Raw genomic sequence first — 21,740 nt, forward strand, 5'->3', positions numbered from 1 at the left:
CTGGATAAATACAGGAATAGGAAAGGGAATAGAAGGATATGGATCCTGTAAGTGAAGACAGTTTTAGTACGGACGGGCGACATGTGTCAGCGACATGTGACATCATGAGCACGTCTCTAAGATATGTTGATGTATGGACCCAGAAACCTAAAACAACCCCCTTTTTCCAAAGGTTAAATTTAAACTCAAACAGATATAGACATTTCTCAATTTGATAATGATACAAACAGATGAAGCAGAGTTTGCAATTCAAACATTTTAAGCTTCAGTATAACACTTTGGAATTTTGATAACGTAATGCGATCTCATGATTGGGAGAAAGTGAGGACTGCAGATGCTGGAGACCAGAGTTGACAAATGTGGTGCTGGAAAAACACAACAGGTCAGGCAGCATCCGAGGAGCAGGAGAATTGACGTTTCGGGCATAAGCCCTTCTTCAGGAATGAGGTTGGTGTGCCAAGTGGGCTGAGATAAAAGGTAGGGGGGAGGGGAGTTGGGAATACATCTGATCTGATCTGTATTCCCAGTGCCCCTCCCCCAAATTCCCTCCCCCCTACCTTTTATCTCAGCCCACTTGGCACACCAACCTCATTCCTGGAGAAGGGCTTATGCCCGAAACGTCGATTCTCCTGCTCCTCGGATGCTGCCTGGCCTGCTGTGTTTTTCCAGCACCACATATATCAACTCTGATCTCATGATTGTACAATCATCTTCAGAGAAACACGTTGTTCTCTGCTGCTCTTGTTGACAAGTTGGTTGTCTTGCTGCTGCTTGTGATCACTCAATAGTACTACCTTATCATGATCACTAGAGTGGTCTTTTTCACTCTGTGTGCACGATAAGTGCACTGTAACTGGGTCTGAGCTGGTTTCTGTTCCATGTACTGTCGCCCCATGATCGGTGGTGACTGTATGTAGGCTGGCCCACATGAATGTTTGAGAAATCTTTGCTGTTGGCCATGTTTCTGTAACTGACTTTCTAACTTGTACTCTGTACCCATTACGTGGTGTTTGTTGTTCTCTTCTTGTTAGTTTATCATTTACTTCACTCATTCTTCACTGCCTCTGGAGAAAAGTCTCCTCTATGTAACCTTGCACTTGCCTTCTAGCCATGAGTTGTGCTGGGTGTGGTAATAGGTGGAGCAATACGATGTGAAAAGGGTGTTGCTTGACACTTGCTGAGCATTGATTTGATGGAACGTAGTGTCTGATCTGACCTGCTTCAGCAAGAACCGTGGAATGACAATGTGAAGTGTGTCATTCCCCACTGAATGGATATGTATCACAATGGTTTGCTACTGAGCTGTGATCCATTGTCTGAGAGACTCTGGTCTGTAAAGCATGTTTAGTGCTTATGCTGCTGAGTCAGTGAAGATTGGGGAATTGAGGGAACTGAACTTTTATTGTGCTGCATGAGATGATGAAGGGATGGTTCAGAAGGGTCAGTTACAAGGGGCATAATTTTAAGGTGAGAGGCAGCAGGTTTAGAGGAGATTTGAGAGGGGTGGAGGTCTGGATTTCAGGAAACCTCACCACCTTTAAAGAGGACTTGGATAAGCACTTGGAGTAACATTCTGGGCAAAGTGGAATTAGTGTAGATAGGTTGGTGCAGACTGACTGGGCTGAGGTGCCTTCTCTGTGCTGTCTGATTATAAACCATTACAACGATGGAATCTTCCCCTTACATTGTCAGTAAGTCCACTGCTACTTTCATCCACAGAATGTGGGCACAGGTGCTCCCTCACAAGCAATCACACGTCTTTGAATACTCTGATTCATCTCTGGCCAGGGCACAGATTCACAGACAGCTCCTGGTCAATTCTTGTGTCCCTGATGTAAAATGGACTGAGATCTTGCTGGAATGTTTTCCGGGACTGGTTGCCATTGGCATTTACTTGTCCTGATGTACTGTGTTGTCTCTGCGTGGCCACAGGGAGTTACTTCATAAAACTTAACTGTCTCCACTCTTAACACTGTTAGGCCGTCCCTGGGAAAAGTACCCTTTGTAACTCTGAGATGTCCAACTTTTGGCAGTTACTGACAGTGTCAAAAGGTGTGGTGCTGGAAAAGCACAGCAAGGCAGGCAACATCCGAGGAGCAGGAGAGTCAACATTTCAGGCCAAAGCCCTTCATCAGGAGTGAGGGGGTGGGGAGAAAGGGGCTGAGAGATACACAGGAGGGATTGGGGCTGTGGGCAAGGTAGCTGGGAAGGCGATAGGTGGAGGCAGGTGTGGGGTGATGTTGATTGGTTAGAGTGGAGGGTGGAGCGGATGGGTGGGAAGGAAAATGGACAAGTAGGACAGTTCAAGAGGGTGGTGTTGGGTTGGAGGGTTGGGTCGGGGGTTGGGGGAGATGAGGAAACTGGTGAAGTCAATGTTGATGCCATGTGGTTGGAGGGTGCCAAGGCGGAAGATGAGGCGTTCTTCCTCCAGGCATTGGGTGGCTAGGATTTGGTGGTGGTAAAAACAATGACTGCAGATGCTGAAAACCAGATTCTGGATTAGTGGTGCTAGAAGAGCACAGCAGTTCAGGCAGCATCCAACGAGCTTCGAAATCGATGTTTCGGGCTTTTGCCCGAAACGTCGATTTCAATGCTCCTTGGATGCTGCCTGAACAGCTGTGCTCTTCCAGCATCACTGATCTAGGATTTGGTGGTGGAGGAGGCCCAGGACCTGCATGTCCTTGGTGGGAGGAGGGAGTTGAAGTGTTCAGCCACAGGGCGGTGGGGTTGGTTGGTGCAGAGATGTTTCCTGAAACACTTTGTGAGTTGGCATCCTATCTTCCCAATGTAGAGGTTTCACAAATCAAGCACCTGTTGGTGTATTTGCACAGCAGTCTGATTCTGCCGGTACATGGAATTGAAGATCTGTTATATGCTGTAGATGGTGTCTCATAAAAACTGTAGAAGAAAACAACTAGAAGCAGGAGTATGCCATTCAGCCCATCGCAGTCCTCACTTTCTCCTCCATTCAGCCCATCAAGCCTACTGTCCCATTTCATATGATCCCAGGCTGATCTCATCTCTGCCTCAATTCCACTTTCCTGCCCTTACCCAGAACCCTTCAACTTGTTATTAATTAAAGATCTGTCTATCTCCTCCTTAAATTTACCCAATGTCCCAGCATCCAGTGTTCCCTGGTTGAGCGAATTCCATGGATTTACAACTCTGAGTCATTTCTGCTCATCTGTGTTAAATTTGCTCCCCCTTATCCTAAAATGAGGATAACCACTTATACCACAGGAGACAGAGAGTAGTAATGGAAGGGAGGTCCTCAAAATGGAGACCTGTGACCAGTGGGTGTTCCACAGGGATCCGTGCTGGGACCACTGTTGGTTATGATATACTTAAATGATTTGGAGGAAGGTGTAGATTGCCTCATTAGCAAGTTTGCAGATGACGCTAAGATTTTTGGAGTAGCAGATAGTGAAAAGGACTGTCAGAGAATACAGCAGAATATAGACAGATTGGAGAGGTAGGCAGAGAAATGGCAGATAGAGTTTAGTCCAGACAAATGTGAAGTGATGCATTTTGGAAGATGCAATTCCAGAGCAAACTATACAGTAAATGGAAAGGTCCTGAGGAAAATTGATATACAGAGAGATCTGGGTGTTTAGGTCAATTGTTCCCTGAAGGTGGCAATGCAGGTCAGTAGAATGGTCATGAAGGCATTCAGCATGCTTTCCTCTATCAGACGGGGTATTGAGTACAAGAGTTGGCAGGTCATGTTACAGGTGTATAGGACTTTGGTTCGGCCACATTTGGAACACTGCGGACAGTTCTGGTCACCACATTACCCTTTGGAGAGGGTGCAGGGGAGGTTCACCAGGATGTTGCCTGAGATGGAGGGTGCTAGCTATGAGGAGAGATTGAGTACATCAGGATTATTTTCCTTGGAAAGACTAAGTTGAGGGGGGGGACCTGATGTTAGGCCTGCAAAATCGTGAGAGGTGTAGACAGGGTGGATAGCAAGAACCTTTTTCCCAGAGTGAGGGACTGAATTACTAGGGGGTCATGTGTTCAAAGTGAGATTGGAAAACTTTAGGGGGGATATGCGTGGAAAGTTCTTTACGCAGAGGGTGGTGGGTGCCAGGAACGCGTAGCCAGTGGAGGCAATGGGGGCAGGAACGATAACGTCATTGAAGGTGTATCTAGACAGGGACATGAATGAGCAGGGAGCAGAGGGATACAGATCCTTAAAAAGATAGGCGACAGGTTTAGATCGAGGATCTGGATCAGCGCAGGCTTGGAGGGCCGAAGGGCCTGTTCCTGTCCTGTAAGTTCTTTGTTCTTTTTGTTCTAGACTGGCCCACATGAGGAAACATCCTCTCTGTCTACTTTGTCAATTAGATCTCGTCTCATTCTTCTAAACTCCAGAATGTTTTGGTGCAAATTGCTCAACCTGTCGTTATAAATCAAACCCAAACCTCTGGGATCAATCCTGGGCTGTATCATGGAGTGACACTTGCTGAGCAAAATGTCCTTCAAGATGTGTAAGGATAATATTTGGGCACTAGCTCCCATGTCAATTTTAGCTTTATGAAAATACTACCCTGCCTTTTCAGGACATATGGTGTCAATAGGGTTGAGAGAGTGTGGGATGTGAACAATATGGAAATTCAGAAACTGGCCTTTCACTTGTTTGAGCCAGAATGTGATTGATGTGTCTGTGCCTGTGCACCTTCTCAACCCACTCTCAGCTGTCAGTACTGTAAGGCTTCGTTGGGCTGTTTTGGGATCTGACTTTGCCTTTGAAAACAGGTTTCCTGCACATGAACCAGAGCTGGATAGTGTTGGAGTAGTTGTGACAAACTGCAGCAGTTTCAGATCATGCTGTTTTGCTGCAGTTGCTGACTGTCCCTAAAACATGGGATTGTCATTGGGCTACCCCATACCTTCAAATTTGACTCTGTTTAAGTGTTGCACCAATGGTCTGGCCTTTTTCTTGCCCAAAGATCCTTCCTTAAAGCTTTAATTGGTGGGCCAGTAATGACCAACACATTGAATCTCTCTGACAGTTCCTCCTTGCTCTTTACAGCAATATTTTCTGATAATCTGGTCAATAGACCCTTGGGATTGCTGCCTGTATGATATGAGTTAGAACATCGAACAGTACAGCACAGAGACAGGCCTTTGGGCCCACCATGTTGTACCAAACATGACACCAAATTAAACTAATCCCTTCTGCCTACACTTGGTCCATATCCCTCCATTCCTTACATATTCATGTACTTATCTAAAAGCCCCTAAAATACCCCTTATCATATTTGCCTCCACCACCAGCTCTGGAGTCTGAAGTTTATTTGTACCTTGATCTAGTGTTTGTGAGCTTTCTGGAGCTTTCCTGAACCTTTTCTGATCATCCACAGGAAGAGCAGGTCAGAGACCTCTGTGCCGATGACAAGCAAGAGTTCAAGAGTTTTGTTTTGCTCTGGATCTTAGACCATTTGAATGGAAAATACAACAGTAGTGTCAGTTGTCATTTGTAAGGGTTTTTTACTGACAAAACAGAAATTGCTGGAGAAACTCAGCAGTTTTGGCAGTGTCTATGGAAAGAAAGTTGAGTGAGTGTCTCAGATTCAGTGACCCTTCTCCAGGACATCATTCCATAATGAGGCAGAGGTGAGGATTGCAGATGCTGGAGATTAGACGTCAAGATCAGAGTGGTGCTAAGAAAGCATAGCAGGTCAGGCAGCAGCCAAGGAGCAGGAACATCGATGTTTCGGCAGCTTTTACCTGAAACATTGATTTTCCTGCTCCTCAGATGTTGCCTTACCAGCTATGCTTTTCCAGCACCACTCTGACCTTGACAATATTCTATAACGAGGTTTCTGCTTTCTATGATTCTGCCTTAAAATGTTAGACATAAAGTCAGTGTAAATTCAAAAATAAAGCTCTTTGACTTTGTGTCAATTGTGAAAGAGCTTACATTTCTATCCTAAAATGTTGATAGTTAATGTGCTATCTACAGATCAGTACAGCTGTCTGTATTCCCTGAAACAATGTCCCTTTGTCAGAATTTGCTATGGCTGACGCCACAAATAGTGTCAGTTTGGTTTTTCAATTTAGTTTTCCTTGCACCTACCATCTGGATGTGGAAGAATTTTGTCGATGGTTTCTGTTGATTCCATGAGGTGAACACCCAGCCGTTTCCCTTTCCTCTTGCCCTCTCATTGCCCAGGCACAGGTTCGAGCTGCTCCACCCTGATGTGAACATGACTGCTTTATATCTTACCTCTGTTTATTCACCATGATTCCAGAATCATTGAGATCCCCTGACCAAAAATAAGTTATTCTCAGTCATTGACCCCCACCCTCAGCTGCTGTCTGCTCTCTCTGTGTCTCTTGTAGATACCGTGATCTTTTTCAGCCCTCTCCTTTTTTAGTTTTACTTTAAATACTAAGCCACCCCTCTGTAGATTCTCTACAGTGCAGGTAGCGGCTGTTTGGCCCATCAAATCTGCACAGACTCTCCAAAGAGTATCCCATGCTATCCCTGTAATCCTGCATTTCCCATGGTTAATCCACCTAACCTGCACATCTTTGGACTGTGGGATGAAATCAGAGCACCCACAGGAAACTCACACAGACACTGAGAGAATGTGCAAGATCTACACAGACAGTCCCCCAAGGCTGGGATCGAATCTGGGTCCCTGGCGCTCTGAGGTAACAGTGCTAACCACTGAACCACCATGCTGGTGTGTACAATGAAGCTGATTATTGGGGAGGTGGATGGAGGGAAGGGAGTTGGGGAGTACTGTTTTGTGCTGTTACACTGAGCGGGGTTTCTGTGAAGCCTGAGGTGAGTAGGAATCCTGTGCACGGCAGGTCATAATGACCGAGATTCACAAAGTGTGAGGCAGTTTGCTTCCCCAGACAGTGCAGGTTTGGGGGCAGAGGGAGGGGGAGGAATGCTGCTTGGAATTGCTGCTCTTGCTGATCTGATTGTAGTTTGACTGAGGCTTGAGATTTTCTCGGACTCTCTCCTAAAGCCATGCCAGTGCCTCACACATGAACCCTGACTCAGTGCCTGGTCCTAAGGAGCTGATTTGAAACAGGAGGTTGCTGAAGGTGTGCAGACTGGAACAGGGATCAGTGCACCTTGGGGTGAGTGTGCCTCAGCACCCCAGCAGACCGTGAGACAATGAGAGCTTCTCTCTGTCAGTTCACAGCTGCTGGAAAGGCATCCAACCCATCTGTAGCTCATTAGCTGCAATAACAATGAAGACGCTAAATGTAGCCTGTGAGCCTCAGGATAGGCACAGGAAAGTCAGCCAGGCGCCAATCTGATCATTATCCAGTTAGCCCCTGCTGGAAATGTGCCTCTCTGTGTTTGCAGTCTCTCTCTCTCTCTCTCTCTCTCTCTCTCTCTGTCTCTCTCTCGCTCTCTCGCTCTCTCTCTCTATCTCCTGCTCCCTCCCTCATCCTTCTCTCCCTTCTCCCCTCTCTCTCCTCCTTCCTTCTCTGACTCTCTGTCTGTCTCTGTCTCTCTCTCTCTCATTGGTTTGCTTGCTGTCCAGATACCTACCTTATGTAGGTGCATCAGGGTAATAGAACAGAATGTAGAATAGTGTTACAGCTACAGAGAAAGATCAACTCTAATATACGAAAGATCCATTCATAAGTCTGACAACAGTGGGGAAGAAGCTGTTCTTAAATCTGTTGTTAAAGTTTTCAAACGTTTATATCTTCTACCTGATGGAAGTGGGAGGAAGAGAGTATAACTGGGGTGGGAGGGCTCTTTGATGATGTTGACTGCTTTCCTGAGGCAGCTGGAAGTGTAGACAGAGGTAATGGAAGGAAGGCTGGTTTGTGTGATGGACTGGGCCGCGTTCGCAACTCTCTGTAATTTCTTGTAGTCTCGGGTAGTGGAGTTGCCATACTGAGCTGTGATGCATCCGGAGAGAATGTTTTCTGTGGTGCATCAATAAAAATTGGTCAGAGTCATTGTGGTCATAAGGAATTTCCTTAGCCTCCTGAGGAAGTAGAGATGTCAGTGTACTTTCTGGTTGGTGATGTTTCCTCCCAGGAACTTGAAACTCTTGACCATCTCCAACTGAGCACCACTGATACAGGTAGAGGTGTCCCTTACTCTGCTCCCTGAAGTCAATGATGTTGAGGGAGAGATTGTCTTTCCGCCATGTCACTAAGCTCTGTCTCTTTCCTATACTCTTATCTTGTCGTTGTTTGAGATCCAACTCACTACAGTGGTATCATCAGCAAATTTGTCAATGGAGTTAGAGCTGAATTTGCCCACACAGTCTTGAGTGTATAAGGAGTACAGCAAAAGGATGAGTTTGTGGCCTTGCTGGGGAACCTGTTGAGGATTATCATGGAGGAGGTGCTGTTGCTTATCTTTACTGATTGTGGTCTGTGGGTCATGAAGTCGAGGGTCCAGTAGCAGAGGGGGGAGTAGAGGCGGAGGTCTCGGAGTTTAGAGATCAGTTTGATTGGAATTATGGTGTTGAAGACGGAGCTAAAATGGATTTCCTGATGGCTGTTCAGTTTCATCCAGCAAAAAAACTGGAAGTTCCATTTTGTTCTGGATTTAAAAAATGCTGTGACAAATTACTTAAAGAAATTAAGTGCCATTAATTGGGGCCACGTGGTTTTTCTGAGGGTTAGTGGAGCAGGAGTGACTAGAAACAAAGACCTTCTCCACCTCCCTGTCCCGTGCCCCTCTCTGTCTCACTCACCACACCGGCTGGAGTGAGGATGGAATTGGGTTCAACCGTTCAACAGGCCCAGAGCAGCAGCAGAGCTCCATGTGGAGACAGTGCTGATCTTAAATGGACCCTATTGCTTGGTCTGAGAGGAAATTAAATCTCCGGGAACAAACCTTTTGAAGAGTGACTTTGTAATGGAGAAAGTACAAAGTTTCAACATGAAAAGCCAGTGTTTGAAGGTTGCTTTTTCCTCTCTGCTCTCACTCTCCCAGCGTCTTGGTAACCGATGTGACAGACCCAAACAGCCAGGTCAGTACCAATCCAAAATAAAACTGGACTTGCAACACATGAGGCAGGTTGAAAGTGAAGCGTGTCAAGGCTAACAGAGGCTCTGGGTGGCAGTAGGTAGAGGGTTTCCAGCTATTTCCTTTTGTCTTAGTTACTTCTCCTGATGAGGTTAGTTTAATCACTCCTGCTCCACATGAACAAGCAAAGACATGTATTGACCTCTCAGTAACTGCTTTGTTCAATCTTACTCCCTGCCAGCCAGCTCACTGTTTATCTGTTAATGTTTAACTTGAGAGCAATCTCCAGAGATAAGGGAATTGAAATCCGAGATCCCTGCTAGTGGGAATTACTGGAATTCCATTGTACCTTTGGCTTATTTCCTGATAAAGTGTGAGAACTATAAAGCTGGTTAGGAAGTAAGCTTCCTGACAGACTGAAGCCAGCCTGAACATTTCCTAGATACAGCTGAATTCGACACCATCTGTGATGTAAAGAAGTGACAGTCTTAGAGTGTACATGTCAGGGTGTACCCAATAGGGTGTACGAACATGGTGTAGAATTAGGCCATTCAGCCCATTGAGTCTGCTCCACCATTTGAGCGTGACAAGAAAACCGCAGATGCTGGAATCCAAAATCCACAAGCAGGAGTCTAGAAGAACACAGGGAGCCAGCCAGGAGCAGGAGGTGTGGACGTCGACGCTTCAGGTGTAACCCTTCTTCAGGACCAGTCGGTTACACCCGAGACATCGATGTCTCCACCTCCTGATACTGTCTGGCCCACCATTTGATTGTGGCTTTTACGTTTCTCAACCCCATTCTCCTGCCTTCTCCCTGTAACTCTTGACCCTCTTACTAATCAAGAACCTCCCCTATCTATCTATCTCGGTCTTAAATATACTCAATGACTTGCCGTCCACAGCCCTCTTGGGCATTGAGTTCCACAGATTCACCACTCTCTGGCTGAAAAAATTCCTCCTCATTTCACTACATCAAGGTCATCCCTTCACCCTGAGGCTGCACCCTTGGGTCCTGGTCTCTCCTCCTATTACAAACATAGAAAATAGGTGCAGGAGTAGGCCATTTGGCCCTTGAAGCCCACTGGAAACATTCTCCATGTTCACTCTATCCAGACCCTTCAGTATTTTGCACCACTCCCCACCCCCCTCCCAACACAGATCCCTGTGGAACTCCACTAGTCACCAGCTGCCATCCTGAAAAGACTCTCTTTCTCCCCACTCCCTGCCTTCTGTCAGTCAGCTGATCCTCTGTCCATGCTAGTACTTTGCCCCTAACCCCATCAACTCTTCCTTTATTTTGCAGTCTCCTGTGCAGCAGCTTGCCAAGGCCCTTCTGGAGATCCAAGTAGATCCCATTCACTGGATCTCCTTTGTCGAACTTGCTTGTTACCTCCTCAAATAATTCCAACAGCTTTGTCAGGTATAACTTCTCCATGACAAGCTGCGCTGACTCTATTTTACCGTGCATGTCCTGTTCTTTCAACCCTTTCTCCATGAAAGAGTGTTGATACATTGAATATGGGGAGTGGGGGTGGTGGGGGGAGGGTAGCCGCATAAACACGTGATGGAGAAAGGAATAGAAGGAGATGCTGATTGGTAAGAGGCTGAGTAAACATTCATGTACAGCAGAACGCCCAGCATGGTGCTGAAGGGCCAAATGGCCCACTCCTGCTGGAAATACTCTGCAAAGTACTTTGTCACTGAGTCCCAGTGAACAGCGCCATGTGTAGCTGATCCAGACACTGAATGCATCTTGTCAAGAGAAGTGGAGGGTAATTTTTCTGGTTCCATTGGTACGTGCACTGAAACGTTTTACAAGATAAAGTGTACAAAGTTAAAGATCACACAACACCAGGTTATAGTCCAACAGGTTTAATTGGAAGCACTAGCGTTCGGAGCACTGCTCCTTCATCAGGTGGTTGTCACTATAACCTGGTGTTGTGTGATTTTTAACTTTGTACACCCCAGTCCAACACCAGCATTTCGTGATAAAGTGTGTGTTTGTCAAGGCAATGGGTTATGGTGTGGGGCACCTTCCATCCCAAACCCTGTTCACTGTACCATGCATGCACTGTGCTTTTCACTGTTAAACCCACATCGACACTGTGTTTAAGTGGGGTGTGTTTCTACAGTATGTTATGGCTGGTACAAGAGACCTGTTCTGATAATTGAGCTCCCACAACTCCAGCAGTCAACACTGTTTTATAAACTTGTTGGTGAAATCAGCCAGTGCAGAGGTCAGGACACCTTGCCAGGGCTGGGGAAGGTGAGCTTAGAGTTAGTTGGGGGGAGGACGGTGGGTTGGAATCTAATTGTTGTCATCCACATCGGCAGCAAAGCATTGGGTAGGATGAGAAAGGAGATTTTGTTGAAAGAGTTTGAACAGTTAGAAGCTAAACTAAAACACAGAACCAAGAGGTAATAATCTCTGAACTACTACCTGAGCCATGGACAAACTGACCCAGGGTAAATAATGTCAAGGAGTTAAACATGTGGCACAGTGATTGGGTGGGGCACTGACACCCAAGCTGGAGTCGAAAGGCAGTACCTGGATTCTGGAGGATTTGAACCATACTGGGACCAGTGTCCTCATAAATCAAATAACTAGGGCTGTAGAGACAACTTTAAACTAGGTCGAGGGAGAGTTTCTGGAGAGGGATATATAGGCCTAGAAAGCAAGAAAGTAAGGTGGGATACAAGGCATCCCTGTGGATGATAGTATCCAGTGTGGGACAGGAAGGGACAGCGTCCATAAACAGATAGGGTCAGAGTGGAGAGAAAAAAACTGATTGAATAGCATGCAGAGTTAAAGGGGGACTGTATTGTGGGCATTATGGAAACAAGGACATCAAAGCTGGGAACAAATTATTCAGGGTATGTGATTTTTTTGAAAAACTATGCAGCAAGGAAAGGCTGGTGGGGTAGATCTATCACTGCAGAGCAGATTGAGTATGAAAGCAAGAAATTATCTTGGATTGGAAAATATACAGTTCATAAGGGCGGAGGCAACAAATTCAGCTGTAGATGTACAGCTCCAACAACACTCTTAAGATCAACACCATCCAGGACAAAGCAGCCACTTGACTGGCACCACATCCCCCACCTTCAGCAGCCCCTCCGTCCACCACTCACACTCTGTAGCAGCAGTGATGCTCTGCAGAAATTCACCAAAGATCCTTAGACAGCACCTTCCAAACCCACAACCACTTCCATCCAGAAGGACAAGGGCAGCAGATACATGGGAACACCACCCCCTGCAAGCTCCCCTCCAAGCTACTCACCATCTTGACTTGGAAATATATCGCTGTTCCTTCATTGTCGCTGGGTCAGAATCCTGGAATTCCCTCCCTCAGGGCATTGTGGGTCTACCTACAGCACATGGACTACAGCAGTTCTGGAAGGTAGCTCACCCCCACCTTCTCAAGGGGCACCTAGGGACGGGCAATAAATACTGAGCCCAGTCAGCAACTCCTGGGTCTAATGATTGGATATTAAAAATGAAAAGAGGGGGAGACTCACTGCTGGCAACAACCCCCTCCCCCCTCCCCCCTCCCCAAAACAACAATGCTGTAGGACAGAGAATAAATCAAGAGGTAAGGAGGGCATATAAAAAAGGCAGTACAGTAACCATCATGTAGTTTAGAAAAATCAATTGGCAGAGATATTCATAAAGAAGAATTCATAGAGTGCACTCGGGACAGTTTCCCAGAACTAGTTTGATTAAATCCAACCAGGACTCGGGTGATTTTGATTCTGGGAATGTGTAATGAGTCAAGTTTAATAAATGATCTCGGAGTGAAATTTCACTGGGAAACAGTGACCATATCAAGCTAGCATTTAGCATTCAGAATGAGAGCAGCGGTAGCTGGAATGGACTAGGAAAGGAGTTTATCAAAATCAGGTTGATTAATAATGGCAGATGTGTAGGAAAATAGTTGAAGAATCATAACAAAGATATACCCCAATGAGGATGGATGATCCTAGGAAGGAGTTAAACAGCCAAAGAAGTTAAAGATAATATTAAATTGAAAGAAAAACCACATACAATGTGGTAAATATTAGTGGTAAACCAGAGGTTTGGGTAAGTTTTAAAAGTCAAAATATTCTAAAAAAAGCAAGAAGATAAATAATGCAAATAAACAGAGTTGAGGAGAAACCTCTTCACCCAGAGAGGGGTGGCAGTGTGGGATGCTCTGCCCCAGAGGGCAGTGGAGGCCCAGTCTCTGGATACTTTCAAGAAAGAGTTGGATAGAGCTCTGAAGGATAGTGGAATCAAGGGTTATGGGGATAAGGCAGGAACAAGATACTGATCGAGGATGATCAGCCATGATCATAATGAATGGTGGTGCTGGCTCGAAGGGCAGAATGGCCTACTCCTGCACCTATTGTCCATTGTCTAAACTAGCAAGTGATATAAAAAGACAGTACAAGCTTCTTTCGATACACCAAAAGGAGGCACAAGGCCAAAGTGAACATGAGCTGTTGGAGAATGAGGCTGGGGAATTAATAATGGAGAACCAGGAAATGGTAGAGGAGTTTAATAAATACTTTGCATCAGTCTTTAAGGTAGAGAATGTTACTGGTATTCCAAAATTACTAAATATTCAAGAGAAGGAAATAAATACTATAACTATAGAAATAGTAATAAGGAAACTACTCTGCTACAGACCAATGAGTCCCCAAGATCTGATGGGATCCATCCTTGGAACTTAAAAGAAGTAGCTACCAAGATCAAGGATCCACTGGTAGTAATCTACTTTTCCTTGGTAATAATCTTCCAAGAATTCTTAGATTCAGGAGTTCCAGATTGGAAAACTGCCAATGTAATGCTTTATTCAAAAGTAGAGTCAGACGAAAGCAGGTAACTATAGGTCAGGTAGCTTAATGTTTGTTATTGGGAAATGGTAGCATCTATTCTGAAGGATGTAATAGCAGAACATTTAGAAATGTATAATATGATCAAGCAGGGTTAGCACAGCTTCAGGAAGGGGAAACCATGCCTGGAAAAATATATTGGAATTCTTTGAGGGGGCAACAAGTAGGATGGATAAAGGGGAATCAGCAGATGTAATATATTTGGATTTTCAAAGACATTTAACAAGATACCACATATTAGCTGACTTAACAAGATACAACCCCATGCTTCTGGAGATAGAGGATTGGCTAATTAACAGAAGAGTTTGGATCAAGGGGACATTTTTCCAGATGGCAATGTCCAGTTATATCCCCCTTGTGGGAGAGTCTGGAAGCAGAGGGCATTATCTCAGAATAAGGGGTTGCCCATTTCGGGAAGATGAGTTTTTTTTCCTCTCAGGGTAATGAATTTGTGGAATTCTTTCCCACAGAGGATTGTTGAGGCTGGGTCGTTTAGTATCTTCAAGGCTGAGGTAGATATTGAAACAGTAAAAAGGGAATCAAGGATCCTGGGAAAAAAAACAGGCAAGTGGAGTTGAGGATTATTCACGATCTTATTGAATGATGAAGCGTATTCAATGGGCTGAATGGCCTGTTCTGCCCCTAGGTCCTGAGAAGTGGTTTTGAGAAGCATTGATCAACTCTTGCTGTGTTGACTTTAGATAAATAACTAATGACTAACGCATTGAATGAGTTTTGAGAAGATTTATGGATCAGGTTGAGGTTCTGGATGTAGGTTTGCTCGCTGAGCTGGAAAGGTTCATTTCCAGACCTTTCATCACCCCACTAGGTAACATCTTCAGTGGGCTTCCGAGCAAAGCACTACTGAAAATTCCTGCTTTCTATTTATATGTTTGGGTTTCTTTGGGTTGGTGATGTCATTTCCTGTGGTGACATCATTTCCTGTGGTGATGTCATTTCTTGTTCTTTCTCTCAGGGATGGTAGATGGGGTCTAACTCGATGTGTTTGTTGATAGAGTTCCGGTTGGAATGCCATGCTTCTAGGAATTCTTGTTTGTGTCTCTGTTTGGCTTGTCCTAGAATGGATGTGTTGCCCTAGGATGGATGTGTTGTCCCAGTCGAAGTGGTGTCCTTCCTCCTCCGTGTGTAAGGATACTAGTGAGAGGGTCATGTCTTGTTGTGGCTAGTTGGTGTTCACATATCCTGGTGACCCTCTCTCACTAGTATCCTTATATCTCAGTTAGACCCCATCTACCACCACCTGAGAAAAAGAACAGGAAATGACGTCACCGCCGGAAGTGATGTCACCACAGGAAATGTAATCACCAACCCAAAGAAACCCAAAAACGTCGGAGGCCCACTGAAGATGTTAACAGAAACCTACATCCAGAATTACTGCATTGACTTCAGAGGATGTACTGCATTGGGACTTTGTTACTAATGAGTGTGCCTGTAATCTGCAGCCTGACATTTGCAAGAACAGTGTAACCCCAACAGTTTAGACCATTACGGTGACTTCAATTTACCATTCAGAGCAGTGGCCTGAAAGGGACAGGGTTTCCACTGAACAGTGCGATCTGGACCTGATTCCATGACGATTTGGACCCAATCAAACAAACCTTGACTTTGTTCTGAAGTTGCTATTGGTGGTTTTTCTGTCCCTCTGGGTTTGTTGCTGTCCTGAGCTCTCACTCTCTGATGTTCTGGCAGACACATATTTTGGCCATTCTGAAAGCCAGATAGTGGTGCTGTCAGTGTGTGTCCGGCCATCCCTGTGGGCCATTGATGTCTAGTCAGTCTGATGTTTGTTGGCCTTTCTAATACCGAATACAAATGCAGCCATTCAGGAACCTTTTTAAAGCCAAGGAATTCTGGAGAAACTGTTGAAATGATTGTCTGGTGTAATTAGCTCACCTGGCTGCTTGCATTAGAGGATCAGAAACAGTCTGTCAGCCAACGCAGGGTTCATATTGTTAATTATCCCCTTGTGAGCTGTGTAATGAGAACCGTGTGTTTGAGGCTTTTGAATAATGATTCAGTCTTTGCGGTTGTACCAGAGCTATTAGAATGGTTATAAAAATGCTTTCTTTAACTATCTATTTGATATAAAATTGCCAGTTGGACCCACTGGAGAGAATCAAAATTACTGAAAAGGAAAGTTTTTAAAAACCCAGTCATTTCCTGCTTTCCCCTGACCTCCGGCCAGGATGGGAGGAACGATCTCACACATTGACCTTGGGATCTGAGGCTCTCGGATGCGGACAGTGCTTTCACAGGCAGTGCCTACACATAGAGACAGAGAGGCTTAAGCAAGACAATCCAGTCACTCAGCCACACACGAGACTCCTGAATTGCGCTGCACTGGAGATACACTAGTTTAATAAAATAACCTGTAGGAAGTGGAGAAATTAGCAGGGATAATAGGGAGTTGGAGAAACTCAGCAGGTGTTTCAGCGTCTGTGAAGAGAGAGAGAAACAAGAGTTATTGTTTTAAGCCCATTCACCCTTCTTACACAAACATTGTTACAAATGGATCCATTATGATCTGGGAAACACAACGCTGTCAAAGCTGATCCAATGGCAACTTCTAAAAGGCATGTAGAGAACTGCATAAACAAAACCATTGTATGAATAAGGGCAGAGGAATGGGATTCATTAAATTGATAGCAGGGGCCAACACAGGGAGAATGGATCAAATGGCCACCTCCTCAGTATACTCCCCTGCGATGAGAACAACAGGAGACTCTGCCTCCTTCAGCCTGTTCCTTCCCCTTGGGTCAGGGCTGATGTGGCGTTCTCTGTGGTTCCAAAGCCTGAGAGAGTAGCTCCTTCCATTGTCCCCCCCATCCCCTCCCCTGTCAGCCAGGAGCCTTCACAGAGCAAATGGGATTGATGTTTGTGTGTGGGGGGGGAGGCACAGTTTGGATCATGTGTGAGGGGGTGCTTTTTAATATAAAACCCTTCAGAGTGTGAACCAACAAACAGTTAAATCTTGGTGAGGGACTGTGAGCTGCTGAAGGAGAAAGTGAGGACTGCAGATGCTGGAGATCAGAGCTGAAAATGTGTTGCTGGAAAAGCACAGCAGGTCAGGCAGCATCAAAGGAACAGGAGAATCGACGTTTCGGGGATAAGCCCTTCTTCGGGTTTGTGCCCGAAACATCGATTCTCCTGTTCCTTTGATGCTGCCTGACCTGCTGCGCTTTTCCAGCAACACATTTTTAAGCTGCGAGCTGCTGAAGTCTGTTGACTTGGGCAAGGATAAGAATTGCTTTTGCAAAAGCAATTCCTGAAAGAATTTCCTGGCGAGGGTCGGATGCAGAAGAGATTCCCTCAATGCCTTTAACTCTGTGTATTTTTGGAATTAGAATCTGATTGGCTGCAGTTAGAACTGGCACCAAGGGAAGTGTTTCCTTAACTCTTCAATTCTCTGTAGAATGCAGAACGAGAGAGAAAGAAAGAGGGGGAGAGGAGTGGGGGGGGGGGGGGCGAGGTGATGAAAGGAGGTGAAGGGAAATGGGGGAGAGTTAGAGGGAGGAAAATGAGGGACGGAGGGAGAGGCAGAGAGGGGTGAGAGAGAGAGAGGAATGAGAGAGAGTGGGGGTGGGGGGAGGGAGACTGCGATTTTGGAATCTGGAGATTCTGAAGTGGGAAAAGTGGCAGCAGAGTGGCCCAAGTGAGATTCCATCGCCAAGGTGTGTCTGTATGGTTTGACATTGTGTTACATTTGTCCCAGAGCAATGATGAAGTTACTCCAAAACCAAGTGGCCCCAATCCTAACACTGCAGCAGCTGAATCAGACCACATGTGAAAACGAGTGGTTTAATCATGAGGAAGGGTTCAGCAAGGATTTACAGAGATGTTGCCAGGGTTGGAGGATTTGAGCTGTAGAGAGAGGCTGAACAGGCTGGGACTGTTTTCCCCTGGAGCGTTGGAGGATGAGGGGTGACCTTCTAGGAGAAAGTGAGGACTGCAGATGCTGGAGAGTCAGTGTCAAAAGGTATGGTGCTGGAAAAGCCCAGCAGGTCAGGCAGCGTCCGAGGGGCAGGAGAATTGATGTTTCAGGCATAAGCTCTTCTTCAAGAATCTGCTCCTCGGACGCTGCCTGACCTGCTGGGCTTTTCCAGCACCATGCTTTTTGACGGTGACCATATTGAGGTTTACAAAATCATGAGGGGCATGGATAGGATAACTAGACAAGGTCTTTTCCCTGGGGTCGGGGAGTCCAGAACTAGAGGGTTTAGGGTGAGAGGGGAAAGATATAAAAGGGGCAACCTTTTCACACAGAGGGTGGTACATGTATGGAATGAGCTGCCAGAGGAAGTGGTGGAGGCTGGTACAATTGCAACATTTAAGAGGCATCTGGATGGGTATATGAATTGGAAGGGTTGGAGGGATATGGGCCAAGTGCTGGCAAATGGGACTGGATTACTTTAGTATATCTGGTCGGCATGGACGGGTTGGACCAAAGGGTAAATCTCTCTGACTCTACTACTGAATGACTTACTGAGGAGCTGCTGCTATTTGTCTCCAGATTCCACCCCAGCCTGTAGCATATGGATATACCAGCAAGGAGTGGGAGGAAGCCTTTCAGCCCCTTGAGTCTGCTCTGCCAATCAGTAAGACCATGGCTGTTCCAGGAGGAACCCACCGTCCACATTAACACCTACCCCTGGAAACCTTCCACCTCCTAGCTGAATACAAATCGATTCACCTCCAACATAAAAATATTTCTATTCTGCTTCCACCAGCTTTTCAGGAAGAGAGGCCTAAAGACTCACAATCCTCTGTCAGATAAAGAGTCCCTCTTGTCTGGTGTAAATGGAAGATCTCTGATTCTGAGCAGTGATCCCTCATTCTAGATTCATCCACATCCAGCATAAACGCAGAATACTTCAAAGACTCAGCAGCGTGTGTAGAGAGAGAAGCAGCGCTAACATTTTGAGGCTGATATGACTCTTCCTCAGAATCCTTCAGCAGTCTCCACATCCACCCCATCAAGACCCCTCAAGATTGGATGTCATAGAGTCATGGAGATGTACAGCATGGAAACAGACCCTTCGGTCCAACCCATCCATGCCGACCAGATATCCCAACCCAATCTAGTCCCACCTGCCAGCACCCGGCCCATATCCCCCCAAACCCTTCCTATTCATATACCCATCCAAATGCCTCTTAAATGTTGCAATTGTACCAGCCTCCACCACTTCCTCTGGCAGCTCATTCCATACACGTACCACCCTCTGTGTGAAAAAGTTGCCCCTTAGGTCTCTTTTATATCTTTCCCCTTTCACCCTAAACCTATGTCCTCTAGTTCTGGAATCCCCGACCCCAGGGAAAAGACTTTGCCTATTTATCCTATCCATGCCCCTCATAATTTTGTAAACCTCTATAAGGTCATCCCTCAGCCTCCGACACTCCAGGGAAAACAGCCCCAGCCTGTTCAGCCTCTCCCTATATCTCAGATCCTCCAACCCTAGCAACATCCTTGTAAATCTTTTCTGAACCCTTTCAAGTTTCACAACATCTTTCTGATTGGAAGGAGACCAGAATTGCATGCAATATTCCAACAGTGGCCTAACCAATGTCCTGTACAGCCGTAACATGACCTCCGAACTCCTGTGCTCAATACTCTGACCAATAAAGGAAAGCATACCAAACGTCTTCTTCACTATCCTATCTACCTGCGACTCCACTTTCAAGGAGCTATGAACCTGCACTCCAAGGTCTCTTTGTTCAGCAACACTCTCTAGGACCTTACCATTCAGTGTATAAGTCCTGCTAAGATTTGCTTTCCCAAAATACAGCACCTCGCATTTATCTGAATTAAACTCCATCTGCCACTTCTCAGCCCATTGGCCCATCTGGTCCAGATCCTGTTGTAATCTGAGATAACCCTCTTCACTGTCCACTACACCTCCAATTTTGGTGTCATCTCAAACTTACTAACTGTCCCTCTTATGCTCGCATCCAAATCATTTATGTAAATGACAAAACGTAGAGGGCCCAGCACCAATCCTTGTGGCACTCCACTGGTCACAGGCCTCCAGTTTGAAAAACAACCCTCCACCACCACCCTCTGTCTTCTACCTTTGAGCCAGTTCTGTATCCAAATGGCTAGTTCTCCCTGTATTCCATGAGATCTAACCTTGTTAATCAGTCTCCCATGGGGAACCTTGTCGAACGCCTTACTGAAGTCCATATAGATCACATCTACTGCTCTACCCTCATCAATCCTCTTTGTTGCTTCTTTAAAAAACTCAAATCAAGTTTGTGAGACATGATTTCCCCACGCACAAAGCCATGTTGACTATCCCGAATCAGCCCTTGCCTTTCCAAATACATATACATCCTGTCCCTCAGGATTCCCTCCAACAACTTGCCCACCACTGAGGTCAGGCTCACCGGTCTATAGTTCCCTGGCTTGTCCTTACAACCCTTCTTAAACAGTGGCACTATGTTTGCCAACCTCCAGTCTTCCAGGACCTCACCTGTGACTATCGCTTATTCTTTCAAATCCTTGTCTGAGGGAGTGCCGCACTGTCGGAGGGTCAGTACTGAGGGAGCGCTGCTCTGTTGGAGGGGCAGTGCTGGTGGAGTGCCGCACTGTCGGAAAGTTGGTGCTGAGAGAGTGCCGCACTGTCTGAGGATCAGTGCTGAGGGCGTGTTGCACTGTCGGGGGGTTGTACTGATGGTAAAATACGTCTTACAACTGAAGTGTAGATTTCTTTAGAATGTTCAGCTAGTGTTTCTGTTGTTGTGCCTGTGTGTGTCTGTATTGACGAGTGAGGCACAGAGGTTTGTTACAGACTGCTACCTGTTAACTGGGAGAAAGTGAGGACTGCAGATGCTGGAGATCAGAGTCGAAAAGTGTGGTGCTGGAAAAGCACAGCAGGTCAGGCAGCATCCGAGGAGCAGATTCCTGATGAAGAGTTTATGCCCGAAACATCGACTCTCCTGCTCCTGAGATGCTGCCTGACCTGCTGTGCCTCTCCAGCACCACACTCTTTGACTTCGCCTCCTGTTAACTGTGTGGGTGGCTCCAGGAGTGAAGTGATTTGGCTGTGAGGTTTTGGAAACGTTCGTGTTTTTGCTTTCCCACTGAAGTTTCAAGCTGTCGTTATTGCTGCAGAATTGGAGGATTACTGGGAACTGGAACACCCAGACAGCAGTCACATCCCTTGCCACTCCTATGACAAGAAGTGCATTGCCAAACACTACGCTCGGATTCGCGAGAAAACTCACAACAATGGGAGGTCAAAGAACAACCACATCCGTGATGAACCACGAATAATGGCAAGTTTGGTATCAGTATTGTACCATTTTGGTATCAGTATAGTACCATTTCCACCTTGAGTCTCTGTCTGTGTGTGTGTCTCTGGCACTCTCTCTCTCTCATGTCTAATGTTCACTCACTCTATGTCTATCTGTCTCTCCATGTCACTGTTTGTCTCTCTCTGCCTGTCTCTCACTCATTCTGTCTGTCTTCATTTCTGTTTTTCGCTCCAGCTCTCTCTCCCTCTCCGGCGCTCTCTTTCTCTTTCTCTCTCACCCTTTGTCTCTGTTACACTCGTTGTCTCTCCCTTTTGTCTTTCTCTCCCCCTCTCCTTCTCCCCCGTCTCTCTCACTTTCTTGCTCTCCCCACTGCGTCTCTCTCTCCCCCCATCTATATCTCTATCTCACTTCTCTCTCTCTCTCTCTTCCCCCCTCCCCGTCTCTCTTTCTTTCTCTCTCTCTTTCCCCCTGTGTCTCTCTCTCTCTTTCCCTCTGTTTCGCTCTCTTTCTCTCTCACTCCTATTGTGCTCCTGTCAGAGCAGACGGTGAGAGAGCCCCATGCTCCCTCAATGAGAGTGTTTTTTTGAGTGAGTTGCTAAGTGCAGTGCTGTCTGTCTGTCTGTCT

General features: G+C 46.1%; 1 protein-coding gene across 1 annotated transcript in view; it reads left to right on the forward strand.

The window, feature by feature from the left end:
* Nucleotides 1–21,740, forward strand: part of LOC140465624 (insulin-like growth factor-binding protein 4) — a 46,490-nt gene that overhangs the window by 15,394 nt on the left and 9,356 nt on the right. Inside the window, exon 2 of the mRNA XM_072561179.1 lies at nt 20,973–21,136. Coding sequence (XP_072417280.1) covers nt 20,973–21,136 — 164 coding nt within the window. The remainder of the gene's footprint in view (nt 1–20,972; nt 21,137–21,740) is intronic.

This window comes from Chiloscyllium punctatum, chromosome 42 (assembly GCF_047496795.1).
Source record: "Chiloscyllium punctatum isolate Juve2018m chromosome 42, sChiPun1.3, whole genome shotgun sequence".
Lineage (NCBI taxonomy): Eukaryota > Metazoa > Chordata > Chondrichthyes > Orectolobiformes > Hemiscylliidae > Chiloscyllium > Chiloscyllium punctatum.